The 13,163-nt window shown below is 40.4% G+C and overlaps 3 protein-coding genes across 3 annotated transcripts; 1 reads left to right on the plus strand and 2 right to left on the minus strand.

Annotated features, from left to right (window-relative positions):
* Positions 1 to 405: 405 nt before the first annotated feature.
* Positions 406 to 3,820, plus strand: fgf1a (fibroblast growth factor 1a; the record flags this gene model as incomplete). The annotated part of the gene is made up of 3 exons (XM_079268774.1): positions 406 to 571; positions 2,949 to 3,052; positions 3,219 to 3,820. 3 exons carry the CDS (start codon positions 406 to 408, stop codon positions 3,417 to 3,419), a joined length of 471 nt encoding a protein of 156 aa, XP_079124900.1. The 3' UTR covers positions 3,420 to 3,820.
* Positions 3,821 to 3,897: 77 nt separating this feature from the next.
* On the minus strand, positions 3,898 to 9,397 carry ndfip1 (Nedd4 family interacting protein 1). The gene is made up of 8 exons (XM_079269278.1): positions 9,230 to 9,397; positions 8,364 to 8,457; positions 6,750 to 6,889; positions 6,493 to 6,580; positions 6,006 to 6,130; positions 5,745 to 5,811; positions 5,553 to 5,661; positions 3,898 to 5,390 (listed from the first exon to the last, which is right to left on the minus strand). The coding sequence occupies exons 1-7, from the start codon at positions 9,263 to 9,265 to the stop codon at positions 5,555 to 5,557; spliced, it is 657 nt and encodes a 218-aa protein (XP_079125404.1). The 5' UTR covers positions 9,266 to 9,397; the 3' UTR covers positions 3,898 to 5,390; positions 5,553 to 5,554.
* A 672-nt stretch (positions 9,398 to 10,069) lies between these two features.
* gnpda1 (glucosamine-6-phosphate deaminase 1) lies at positions 10,070 to 12,760 on the minus strand. Its single transcript, XM_079269102.1, has 7 exons — positions 12,697 to 12,760; positions 12,286 to 12,413; positions 11,763 to 11,864; positions 11,475 to 11,657; positions 11,151 to 11,335; positions 10,783 to 10,957; positions 10,070 to 10,658 (listed from the first exon to the last, which is right to left on the minus strand). The coding sequence occupies exons 2-7, from the start codon at positions 12,407 to 12,409 to the stop codon at positions 10,597 to 10,599; spliced, it is 831 nt and encodes a 276-aa protein (XP_079125228.1). The 5' UTR covers positions 12,410 to 12,413; positions 12,697 to 12,760; the 3' UTR covers positions 10,070 to 10,596.
* Positions 12,761 to 13,163: the final 403 nt, after the last annotated feature.

A 13,163-nucleotide genomic window follows, 5' to 3' on the forward strand; every position in this document is an offset into this window, starting at 1 on the left:
GTACTCAAAGAGTATTTCCATATACCGTACACTTCTACTCTACTACATCTTAGGGTCAAATGTACTTTTTACACAACTTCATTTGTTTGACAAATGTGGTTAAAGATATTTTTATGTCAAACAGTTTAGAAAATATGCATTGTTGTAGATAAAACTACCCAGCTGTATATACAGTATAACAAGTAAAGTATGGTTGTCTGTAATGGTCAGTGATCACACTTCGTCCCATGGAGGTTGAGGCCAAGAGTCGGGGACGCGCATCCAGCTGCCTCTGTGAGCACTGCGCTCGTTCACGAGCATGTAAACACCTGACTACCACTGCAGGGGACCGAGCCCGCTGACTTTGCCTCATAACAACAAAAACACCTCCCTGTTGATGACACAGCTGTGTGTCCTCTGAGCGGGATGACGGATGAGGAGGTGTTTGCATCAGAGGACCAGGCGGTGGACAGCGGCCCGCTGAGTGACTTCAGGCGGAGGACTCGTCTGTACTGCATGAATGGCGGATATCACCTCCAGATCCTCCCCGATGGGACGGTGCAGGGCCAGAGGGATGACGGGGACGTTCACGGTAAGACTGCAGCGCAACACGGCGGCCTGCAAGCATGATGCGTTCACTTCCTTTAGGCTACTGCAGGTGCGTCTCAGTCAAAGCGGCGGGAAAGAGACGCGTGCGCTATGCGTTGTTTTAGGGGGTATGGAAGCCAATTGCTGACATTTTAAATAGGTACGCAGCTTATTTTGGGCTTGGAAAAGATAGGACGTCCCAGTTGTGTTTTGCACACGTCTATTTGACTTTGAAGTAATGTGTAATGAACTTACTGCAGGAGGAATAAGATGCAAAATGTCACCTGTGATACACTGGAAATGAAAGCAGAATGTATTCTGCACGTAAACAACTATAATGGTGTAAAGGACATTATATAGAGAACTAGCACACATGGTGCCCTTTAATTCAGAGGTATGGCCTATCGGTGAAGATGCATTTTCTAGAAGGTCAATCTTTCTGCTCGTGATTGGCAAATGGTCCAGAGAAAAGAAGGGCTCATTGCATATAGGAAATCAAAATATAGGCCTTCTCAATCATGTTTGCGGCATGAGCTTCATATATTATATTGTATTATATAATATATATATATATATATATATATATAATATATATATATATATGTATTATATAATATATATATATGTATTATATAATATATATATATGTATTATATAATATATATATATGTATTATATAATATATATATATGTATTATATAATATATATATATATATATATATATATATATATAATATATATATATATATATATATATATATATATATATATATATATTTTAAAGGTCATGAAATAAACTAGTAATATCAAACTAGAAAATTAATGTCCTGCAGAAAATGCGTGTAAATGTTGACAGCTGAAATTGCAAAGCATTGCTGAAAATACAGAAGTATTGTTGCAAAGACGTTGCACTGGAACGCTGAAAAAACCTCGAAACTGAAATGTAAAACTGGAAGAATTGATTTCTGAACTGCTTTACCTAAAAAAAGCTAAGAGCTGAATACAGGACAGCTGGAAGCTAAACTGTAATACTTTTAAAAGGTGGAAGTTTAAATAAATCAAGTGAAAAGGCTGAAAGAGGCAATGCTTTTTACTTTTACGGGTAGAAAAAAGTTGAATAAAAGCATGACGATTTGACATTTGAATGGTTTCTTTGAAAACTGTAGAGAAGAGGGAAATTACTTTGTGACCCATTTAAAGCTGAAATGAAGTCTGCAGAAGTAGAGAGTGATAAGGTTATTAAGAAAGGGGACAATGGAAAGAGGCTCTGCTGACTTCTCTCTGGGGACAAACAGGAGCCCTGTATTCTGAGAGTGGAGAGCCCTGATTGGAGGATACGGTTTAAGAAGGGGCGTGTCCATTTCGTTTGACATCGATAGGTAGTCAATGGACAGCTGCGGGGATGACCTATTTTTTAGGCCATCCACAGAAGTAAGCATTGCGCAGGTTCCCTCAACAAAAAGCCGAAAGTATTTTTCTATTATATTTAAGTCTCGCCGAAAATAAGCTTTGTGGCTTTTTAACAATTAAAAGATAAAAAATGAATGAGATGGGTAAATACTGACATATTTTATATTGTAGAACAACAAAAACCACCTTTTTTCAGGCATCTAACCAAAAAAACATTGACTTTGAGATGAGGGAACCAGAAATGCCAAAAAGCTGATTCGTTTCTGTGTTTTCGGACTCATTACCGCAGCACTCTATGAAGTGGGTCAGAAGAAGGGAAGCTAAAACTGGTGTCGTTGGCCCTTTTCATGTCATCACCGGGTAAACACAGGTGTGATTGATAACGTTAGTTATAGCCCTGCTGGGCCCTGGTATTGTGAATGCTGGCTCTCTGGAACGTCTGACACACTGCATAGAATGGGATCATAATTAATCTTATCAATTAGTAGAGAAAAGTGTGTGTGTGTGTGTGTGTGTCACTGCAGTAAAGGTCAAAAGACCTTGAAGTGTTCAATAAAAATGCAAAGGAGTGTGTAAAGAAATGGGAAACTGTCTTCTAACATCACGCTTCAGTGAAACGAACAAGAAGAAGACTGCACTAATTAACTCCTCTCAGTCACCTGTGTCTGTCTGACATCAATCAGAGCCACGGTGATGGTAACTGCTGAGACTCTCCTCGCTCGTTACTCTGCATCCCAGACAAAAAAATGTATCTCATCACATGCGGTAAAATTAATTTCTGCACCATTCTGTTTACGAGACTCTGCACCGGCTATCATTCATTATTAAATGTCTGAACGCTCATTTGTCAGCTCAACAACACGACACTGACGTCTCCGATTTGTAGGTGCCATTCGTGACCTATATACTTGTATAAGTGAGTTGCTGTGTTATTAATATTCACAATATTTTAAACGTGTTCTTCCTCCAGCTGTGTTGAAGCTCACAGCTGTGGACAGAGGTGTGGTGGTCATCCAAGGAACAGAAGCCGGGAGATATTTGGCCATGAGCGACGAGGGCCGGTTGTACAGTTCAGTGAGTATCTACAATACACCCGATGATGCTGTACGACAGTAAATCAGTACAATAAGATGTAGATGAATACTCCATGACATTTGTTAATGATTCATTACTCTTTGGTGATTAATTCTCAAACCCCCCAAAATGCTATCAGCTGTTCTGTTTTGTGTTCATGTCTCAGCCCACAGTGACTGATGAATGTTACTTCCTGGAGAAGCTGGAGGAGAACCACTACAACACATATGCAAGTCAGAAATATCAGGAGAGGAACTGGTACGTAGCGCTGAAAAAGAACGGAAGATCTAAACTGGGTCCAAGAACTCACATCGGACAGAAGGCCATCTTCTTTCTGCCCCGACGGCTGAGTGACTCCAGAGAGTGACGACAAGCGGCTCATCTCACGGCGATACCTCGAGCTAAATGGATGCCATTTCACAACAAGAAGTTGTGTGAAAATGGTTCATGAGGCACTGCAAAGTTTTTGTAAAATGTTAATCTAATGCATACTTATTTGGGCAAGGACCAGCATGCATCAGAGCGACGGAGAAGTGCCATGTTTCTGTCCACTAACACAGCATCCCCTTTTAGTTGGAAGCAGGTCTTCTTGTTGCACGGAAGAAAGTGCAGAAAAGTGAACAGCATCTGAAATAGTGGTTCTCAGACTGAGGGGCATGTTGGATGAGAAGAAAACTGATCAAAAATATGTATTAATATATATTCTGTTATTATAGATGCAATGCACCGTTAAAGAGACATAAAAGCTGTCGCCTCGCCTTTTCCGCACCAATAAATTAGCTCCACAATGCTGACCTGTAAATAATACAATCGTGTGTGTCAATACAATAGAGACAACTCAAACGACGCATTAAGTGACATTTATTTAACACTAAACGATTTCTGTACAGTTTCATAACAAAACCTCAAGCTTGCAGCTCTACATCACATAGAAATAAGCATGATGGGTGTTTTATCAAAGCCATGGCAGCAGAATGAAGTTAATAGACTAAAACCCGCATCAACTCCTTCCATTGATGGGTGGTTAGATCACGAACCGCTGTTTCCTCCAGAATACAAAACAGAAGCCACTGCGTCAGTCATTCCGTGTGTTGTACGTCTGTGACTTAGACCAATGATGGGAACATCCTCTGGGTTTTATTAGCTGTTTCTAAAAGTGCACCTGCATACAACATTCTTTGATATAGTTTTAATACCCACAAGATAGCCAACAACTTACACCGTATTAGTCATGTTCAAAGAAAAGCAATGCATTTCTCTTTCCCGTCTGTCCATTAAATCTCACGGTGAAAAAAGCAGAATGAGTTAATTTTCAGCTTTTAGATAATTTGATCCAAATGTCTGAGCGAGATCATCAACAGCAGAAACCCAGACAGCCTTTTTTTTTGTATTTTTAATCAAGTCGCAGAGCTTTTCCACCGACAATGAATGAGATGCCGACACTGACTTACTGACGAGCCATGCAACGGTCAGGCTGTTACATCTACATGAGCGTTCTGAGGACACGAACCAGAACAATCCTCTCGGCTGTCCAAACACACGGTGGACCCTTAAGGCTGCAGGGTTCGTCCCGTTACGTCATCTGGTTTCATTATGAAAAGCTCACGTTGGATCATATCTGTAACCTAAATTACATTTCCCAGGGTTGGTAGTTTACCTGATTTAATGTACAACTAAATATCTAACAGGCAAATCATAACTGATACATGATGTACATTTTAATGTGCTCTACTGACACCGTGTTTTAATATGACCGTGCCCTTAGTGGGCAGTTTCTCACACGTTAAAAGCAGCAAACACTGCCCCCTCTTTGTTAAAATGAAAAAGGGCAACACTACTTAAAGCCAACAGGTGAGTGAAATATCAGCATTTACAGCCCAATGAAGTCTTGCTTTTTAAGTGTATGTGGGATCTAAATACAGCCAATAGTCATCACAATAAAACTATGATTAGTGCAGATTACAAAGTGTGTTGCATGCTGTGGCAAACCTACCTGTTGTGTCGACCTGTTGGCTTAAAGTGTCACCAACATGAGACGCTCCCTATTTATCGACCTTAAGGGCCGATGCATGCTCGTACGCTGCCATCAAATGATATAAGGAGTTACTTACACAATATAGACAGAGACGTAAATAGCACTTAACATTCGCCACGAATGAGTACATCAAGGGAATATTACCGTTAACCATTTTCCATTAATAAAGTTTCAAAACAGAATAAAAGAAGTGATATAATTCCTGAATATCTCATCGAGAGTCGTCTTCGTCGATAACTGGTCCGGCTGACTTCACTCTCCACAGAGCTGTTGGTCACGTCCAGCTCTGCCACAGACGATGCCCTGGGTTCAGGTTCAGGGAGAAATGAACACGTCAAGTCTAGAAATAGACTTCTGAAGTATTGCTGGAATATTCAAGGACGTCTGTGGTTCGTCGGTGGCTGTGTGTACATGCACATTATTAACTCAGACTGACAACATTAAGGCTTTCACTTCAGCCAGTACCTCTAGTAGATGAAGAGCACCCTCGTTCGGGGGAGAGTGGCATAGGTGGGGTCAGCCAGCTTACGCACTCTAGAGTAGTTAACAAAGCCTCTGACGAACAGCATGAAGCCTGCGGGGCAAAGAAAAGATATGACAGATAAGACAATTACCGAAATGTAATCAGTGGAAAATAAAACAATGTCTCTCACTTACCCAGGGCCAGGAACACCCACCACAACCAGTACTGTCCATCAAAGTAACCAGGGAAGTAGGTAGAAAACTGCAAGACAGCAAAGAAGAAGTACCCGTTAGAAGTTCCAATTTTATCAACCCACAAGTGATCCTAGAAAGTTATCTGAGACCGTTTTCTTTTAGTACAGCGATACAGAAGTGGTAATCCTGCACCGTCACAACATCTCACAGCTATTCACCAGCTAAACTGGTTTTGGTGAACGTCCAGTAAACAGCGCTTACCCGGACGATGAGAACCCATTTGATGAGGGACAGACCGAAGCCAGAGATGGCCCCGTATCGCCCGGCGGCTGATGTGGTCAAACAGAACGACAAGAAGAACCCGATCCAGTTGAAGAGGAATGCCACTGGTGACAGAATATAATAAATAAGTCAAAGCATGAGCAATAGAACGTGGGAGACATCACACTCCTCCTCCTCCTTCATACTTTGCTGGAAAACAAGCGTGTGCAGTGAGTGTACTTTGCACCGAGCACATCATGTGGCAGCCTCTGTGAAGATGCCAAATTCAGTTTAGAAAACAGTAAACGGAGGCCTTCATTCAAGAGCAACGACACAACAAATGAAAAAATGAATCTTTTTCATGTTCAGTGACCAGATTTCTACAGATATATCAATAACTCGTCTGATTACCAGTCGGCTCTATGAAAGTGAAAGTCAGTTTAGACGGTACACAGGTGAACTGTTGAAACACTGAACACGTTCTTACTGAAGAAAGTGAGCATGAAGATGCCGTCATTTCCTATTCGCAGCTGGTCAGCGTCTTCAAAGTCATCCCTGGCCACGAAGTCGTCCTCCTGCACAAACAGCATGAAGTGTGTAGAGAGAGCGAGAACGAGAGCGAGATAGATATATATATATATATATATATATATATATATAGATATATATATATATATATATAGATATATATATATATATATATAGGAATATTTCTACACGTTGTTGTGAAAATGACAAATCTACCGTGACTCTTCCAGGGACCAGAGGGATGACTGCCTCTTCTTTGTTCCGCTCGGCTTCATCATAGGAGGGCAAAGTGGTGGCCACACTGTAGGACGGAGGGTTTGGAAATCTTGCTCCATCTTCCTTGTATTCAAAGAAAGCTGTGGAGGGAACAAGCTAATTACTCTTCATCCAGGTCTGGTCTCAAAACAATGTTATTTTACCAATTAGATGAGATAAAAAAAAATATATATATCTATATATAGATATATATGATTAATAAAATCCTGAGCATAGAAGACATTGTACACAAATAAAAATGCTCTTGTAAAGTGGAAACTTTTTACACTTTACATTGTTTTGGTGAAGTTGTTTCATCTCATTGGTAACGATATAAAAGGTGAAAATGTCATCAACGGGTACATGAATATTAATAATATTTATTGCAGTTAGATGGCATTTTCACTGTCAACCGTGATGTTTGACCCAACAAACCTGGTTTAAGAGTTTAGAGATTATCGTCAACCAAGTGTTAAGTGTTTCATCACCGTCACCATAAAGCTGGATTCACAAACAACATATCAATTCTAAAAAATTACCAATTTTAGTTGCAAATGACAAAACATGAGTTGTTTTTGATTTGTGATGATTTGTGATTTTGGCACATATTCATAAACAAAATAAACATTCATCACCAGTTTGTGTCTGTTATCTCCACTTACAGACACTAACAAACAGTTGTAGATAATTATATTTAAAAAGTCAGAAGATTTTGATTCTAACATGGAATTCAATTAAAAAATGCTGATAACTGCAGAACTGAAATTATACGATGTCGACTGTTTTAACCGCTGGTACGAAGGTTTGATTGCTGACAGACAAGAATCTAGTTTCACTTCCTTCACGTAGAAAAGCAGCAGCAGAGAACGATAGAAGCAGACCAGGGATGAGTTACAGCAGGAAGAAAGTCATTCGTAGTATCTGTCTCCATTACTGTTCATGTTCTGTCCCATACAAGCCAAGACTTTTATCTGGGTCATTTGGTAGACATCCAGAATTCTCCTTTGGGTTGTTCAAACACACACACCGCATTGGACTAGATCAATATACTCACCCAAGAAGAGCTCACAGCTACACCCACTTATGCAACATGTTGACCTCTGCCCTCTTAAGAAGGGAGATTACAAACATCAGGCTTTTCTAAAAGGCCTCACACAAAAGCTTTCTCCCTCTACATTATTCATTCAGAGGCTGACGGTGCTGAACACGCCGGAGCAGAAGACTGACACAACTATGTACATATATTCAAGTACTGTACTTCAGTGCACAAGTTATGAAGCATTGGTACCTTAACTCATTGTGGAATACTGTGTATTTACCCTTGTTTTTACATTTAACTGATTCTACAAGATTCTGGATGCAAAACACATGATGAACTCTTATCATTTTAAAGGCACCGTTAAGAGTTTACAGAAGTGAGCGGCAGTTGTTTCACTGCAACTGCGTCTACAATGTTATTTACTTGATTTTAAATGCATGAATGGTATTCATGGGTTTCAATATTACTCCCACTTCTAAAATGCGTTTGTTGTGAGTTAATTGTCCGAGTGTAATGGAGACGTGAAGGCTCCTAACCTGCATTCGCTGCAGCGATGCTGCTGTAGGGAGGCGGTGCGTCCTGGGCAGGTCCCTCCTGGGACGGCTGGGTCGGCTCCTCCTCATTCACCAGCTGAAGAAATGTTAATAAAAAGGACAACGCTTAAAATGGCAAGCTCTAGGAAAACTGTTCTTGTTGGATGTAAACAATATGATGCACAATAGAGAGAAGGCCTGAGGTGCTATTCGGGAAATATCCTAAAACTGTGCTGACTCCTCTGAGATTAACAACGACCAGTATCACTGATGCTGCACCTGTTTAATATGCTGTGTAACAAGCTGTTATAATAGACGTGTCTGCTGTCATTACTTTAACCAAACAATAACTGTTGACAACACTGTACTCGCTGTTAAATCTACAAAGCTCCGATTAAACTATGAACTGTGCACTCCTGATCTCACACATTAATATATGTCTATAAATGAGCATGTCTCGTGCTAGTGTTTGAGGTAATACTTACTGATACGCAGCACCGTCAGGTGAGGTTAATATGGTCTAGGTTTAATGTTAGACTAAGTTACACTAGACAGCATTCATGATTTAGCCAGCTAATACTTGCTAACGTTATGAGAACTAACTAGCTAAGCCGCTAAATTAAATTGGGTCACATAGGCTCCAAATTATACGTGTAGAAATTAGTTTATTTCAGTGTGAGACATTTGTTTTCATATAAACTTGAGACATGTATCGCTAACTCAGGCCCGCCGCTTAACAAATGTCGGGTGAGCTCGTTGTTTTCCTGAGTGACAGGTTAATGTTGACTAGGTAATGTTACGGTTAGCTAGCAGCTAACGCTAGCTGTTAGCTAACCACATTTTACGGTGTAGGCGATCTGTTTACATACCTCTTGATATCTAACGTTGCCGTTTTGTTCTGCCATTGTGGAAGAAGAGCGGAAATATTTGAAACGTCTTCTTCCCACTTCAAACGTGAAGATGTGTTGAGTAAAAGGAATCTCGCCAATTCAGCAGCAATGGTATGGTTGCCTCTTAGTCGGCCATCTCTTTCCTTATCCTCCTCCGATCCTGAAGCCCGGACGCACCCACGATGGCATGACCCGCCCTACTCTGCCTCTGATTGGATAGTAACAAGTACTCGTTGCTTTGATTGGTTAGGTTTAGGCACAAGGAGTGGGATTGGTCAAGGTTGGGGTAAGAATGTCGGGCTAAGCCAATCAGAGGCCGAGTAGGGCGGGTTATGCCTTCGCCATATTTATTTGATGGTGCCTTAAAGTGCTGTCGGAATATTCGTTCAAATGTTGCAATACCGCAATATAAATTACAGCCAGTCACAAGTAGAAGTAATATATTAAAAACTTTTATCAGCTAAATGTACTCAAAGTGTAGAAATCTATTTATCTTTGGGTAATTCATTCATGATCACAGATTTGTTTATAATATATGATATGTAGTGGGATATTACTGTATGCTTGAAGAGCCGATAAAGAAGTAGAAAATAACAATGCTCCAATAAAAAAGAACATTGAAATTGTACAAAAGTATAGCACTTGTCTGAGTAAATGTACTTAGTTTGAATTGATTCCATTATTTCTAGTACAGATCTGGAAAATGATACTTACAAGGAGCACCTAAAGGCCACATTAGTTGTTGTATTGTCATGTGACAGGAGAAACAGAATGAATACCACATTATCCACAATCAAAGATGATACAGAGATAAAAAATGAATTGCACTTTATTAAAAAGAACAAATGCGAATCAAAGCTGTATGAACAATCACATGAAAACCTGAATAGCCTACACAATAAGCACTTGATTATTTTCGACAAGATTTATTTGAGGTCAACTCCAAGCACCGCTTGATGTTCACCATCTCAATCAGAAGAAAAAAGTAATCATTGGAGTGTTACAGGGACAGTACATCCCAAAATATAAAATACATTTTCTATGACCTACTCATCAATCTACATTGTTTTGGTGTGAGTTGCCTAGTTTTGGACTATATGGCACTCGGATTGTGGCGCTCAAAAATAGTTTTGTAAAACTCAAACAGCATTGTCTTATTCCAGAAATCATGGCCCGGTTACTCAAGATAATCCACAGATCTAGATTATTGTGACCAGTTTCATGATAGAACGATTGATAAATAGCACAGTTTAAGGGGCAAGAGGAAAATATATATTTTTGATTCTGGGCTGAACTGTCTTTTGAAAAAATGTCTCATCAATCAACAAAGTTTGTACAAGACATCCTCAGTTCCTCTTTAGCAGTGAGGGAGGTGGCTCCACCAGCTTGTTGTGAACATGCATCATCCCTAAAGAAAGAGCAAGAATCAGCATATGTTCTGTGATTAGTGACTTCATTGCAAATATTATAAAAGGGAAAATATAGTGAAAATATAGGAGTTTAAGCACTGTAGCTTTGTGATTTAGTCTCACCTTTGAAGTACTTTACGGTTTTGACCCGCAGCTCCAGGGTGGCGTCTTCATCACATACAAAAACTGTCTGCGGGTGCTGCTGGAAAGCAGACACGGTCCACATGTGATTCACACCTTCCTCTATTGCTTTGTATAAAGCAAATGCCTTGTGTGCTCCAGTGATGAGAATCATGACCTGAGAAGAAATTGAAAATGTGACCTGTGGTCTACGCGATTGAGCAACAGCAACCTGCGATTGGTGGTTGTTTTTCAGCGCCATCAGGAAGATTACGAGGTCAATGAGCAATGCGCTGTACTGCAAACTCAAAATACGGACAGAAAAGGATCGTTCATAACAAATGGTATATTAAATCATCTGAGCTTCTAACCTCTTTTGCGTCCATGACTGTGCCCACTCCCACAGTCAATGACATGGTGGGCACCTTCGAGAGATCTCCATCAAAGAATCGAGCATTAGCGATGATGGTGTCCTTCGCCAGGGTCTTCACCCTCGTCCTGGAAGCCAGGCTTGAACCAGGTTCATTGAAGGCAATGTGGCCATCTGGTCCAATACCTGCCAGGACAGGAGGAGTATTTAGAATTATTGTCGCTACTTCAACGATGACTGCAAAGTCAGTTGACATCAAAATGTGAAAATCTGAACTGTGCAGTTGGTGATGACATATTCATGATCAGCACTGTGACCTCCTGACCTCCGACAAAGAGCTCGATCCCCCCAGCAGCTGTTATCTTGTCCTCAAATGCTGCACACTCTGCTTGCAGGTCCGCAGCGTTGCCGTCAAGGATGTGGGTGTTCTCTGCTTTTATGTCTATGTGCTTGAAGAAGTGATTCCACATGAAGGAGTGGTAGCTCTCAGGGTGATCTCTGGGAAGTCCTATACAGGATTTGATGGCAGTTTCTTATCCAAGACCACATCTTGAAATAATTCCTCAATGTGGAAGCATTATGCACGTGTGGAGAAAGAAGGATGCAGACGTACCTACATATTCATCCATGTTGAAAGTTTTTACATACTGGAATGAGATTTGGCCCATCTTGTAGTACTCAATGAGTTTCTTGTAACAACCCATGGGGGTGCTTCCTGAAGACAGGCAGAAGCTTATATCGCAAAAGTAACAGAGTGGAAAAGTACCGTACTTTCGTGGGCATCCGTACTAAACTCTTTCAGTTTCCTTAAACTTTTATATTGTTATTCACCACAACAATGCAGCTGTGCTTGCTTTGTGCAATATTTACAGTTTACGTGCAAAAACATTATTTACTGTTTCATTTTAAACTCCAAATTTGCATGGAAAAGACAAGCTAAACATTTAGACTGTACTTACAGGTTCATGCAACACTATTTTAACTCTCTGCAAGAATATAAGTACATTTAAGTTTTTATACAAGCTAATATTTATTAATACCTGGTCACATTTAAGTAAAATGTGTACATTTTTCCATTCATGGAGTAAAGTACATTCTCAAACATAAACCCAACTGCGCTGCTGGGTCCTACTCACCTGTGGGAAGCCCCAGGGTGAAATATCTGTCCGGGCCAGGTGTGAACAATAAAATCTTGTTTCTGATGTACTTTGCAGCCCACTCGCTTGCCTCGTCGTAGTCATTGAGGATGATTAGCTTCATCGTCCTGGAGAAACAAAAACAAGAAAAGAGGAACGGATTGCTTGTCTGACGGAGTTCAATCTCGAAGTAACGCCAGACAAAAACACACCTTAGTCAGACTTTAGACTCATCAAGATAATCACACTCCCCCGTGACAATAAAGTCACTGTTAATGCGAAGAGGCTGCTCAACAAGCTGCCAAAAAGTCATCTTTGACGACTGTGACAAAAATGTTTTACCGTAGCGTAAATTGTGCCCCAACAATACACAAATCAAAACGAAAAAAATGGTCATAGTTTACACTTTACCTTGGAGTATGTAGAGTTAACGTTATCTGTAGCTTTTACTCGCAACAGACAGACTCTGGATGGATCACGTGATTGCTGCTGGAGGATGCAGAGCGCCCACTGCGGAGGTGACGTCATCAGCTAACAGTTGGCTAGAGAGCTAACAGTTGGCTAGAAAGCTAACCGTTGGCTAGAGAGCTAACCGTTGGCTAGAGAGCTAACAGTTGGCTAGAGAGCTAACCGAGATGGAGTGACGGCTCAGTCCTTTATTCATAATTACACGTCCCGCAGAGCTCGTATAAAGGCCGAAAAGTGCCGTAGTGTGTTTTTTTCTTTCTAAAAATACAAGTGTTTTAACACTTATTTCAACTTCAACAATTATTGATTCTAACTCAACTAACGTTAAATCACTTCATCAATTGCATATTCCACCCATGAACAAGTTTTACATCGTTTCAAAACCTAGCAAGTTAATGCTATAACAAATG

The sequence above is a fragment of the Melanostigma gelatinosum genome (genome assembly GCF_949748355.1).
Source record: "Melanostigma gelatinosum genome assembly, chromosome: 5".
NCBI lineage: Eukaryota > Metazoa > Chordata > Actinopteri > Perciformes > Zoarcidae > Melanostigma > Melanostigma gelatinosum.

Coding starts and splice junctions, on each gene's coding strand:
- ndfip1 (XM_079269278.1), bottom strand. CDS start 9,265: ATGGCAGAACAAAACGGCAACGTTAGATATCAAGAG. Junction 6,581..6,749: donor TGGTCCCTGGAAGAGTCACG/GTAGATTTGTCA, acceptor CTGTTTGTGCAG/GAGGACGACTTCGTGGCCAG. Junction 5,662..5,744: donor GTGGGTGTTCCTGGCCCTGG/GTAAGTGAGAGA, acceptor TTTGCCCCGCAG/GCTTCATGCTGTTCGTCAGA.
- gnpda1 (XM_079269102.1), bottom strand. CDS start 12,409: ATGAAGCTAATCATCCTCAATGACTACGACGAGGCAAGCGAGTGGGCT. Junction 10,958..11,150: donor CAGTCATGGACGCAAAAGAG/GTTAGAAGCTCA, acceptor ATTTCTTCTCAG/GTCATGATTCTCATCACTGG. Junction 10,659..10,782: donor AACCGTAAAGTACTTCAAAG/GTGAGACTAAAT, acceptor CTCTTTCTTTAG/GGATGATGCATGTTCACAAC.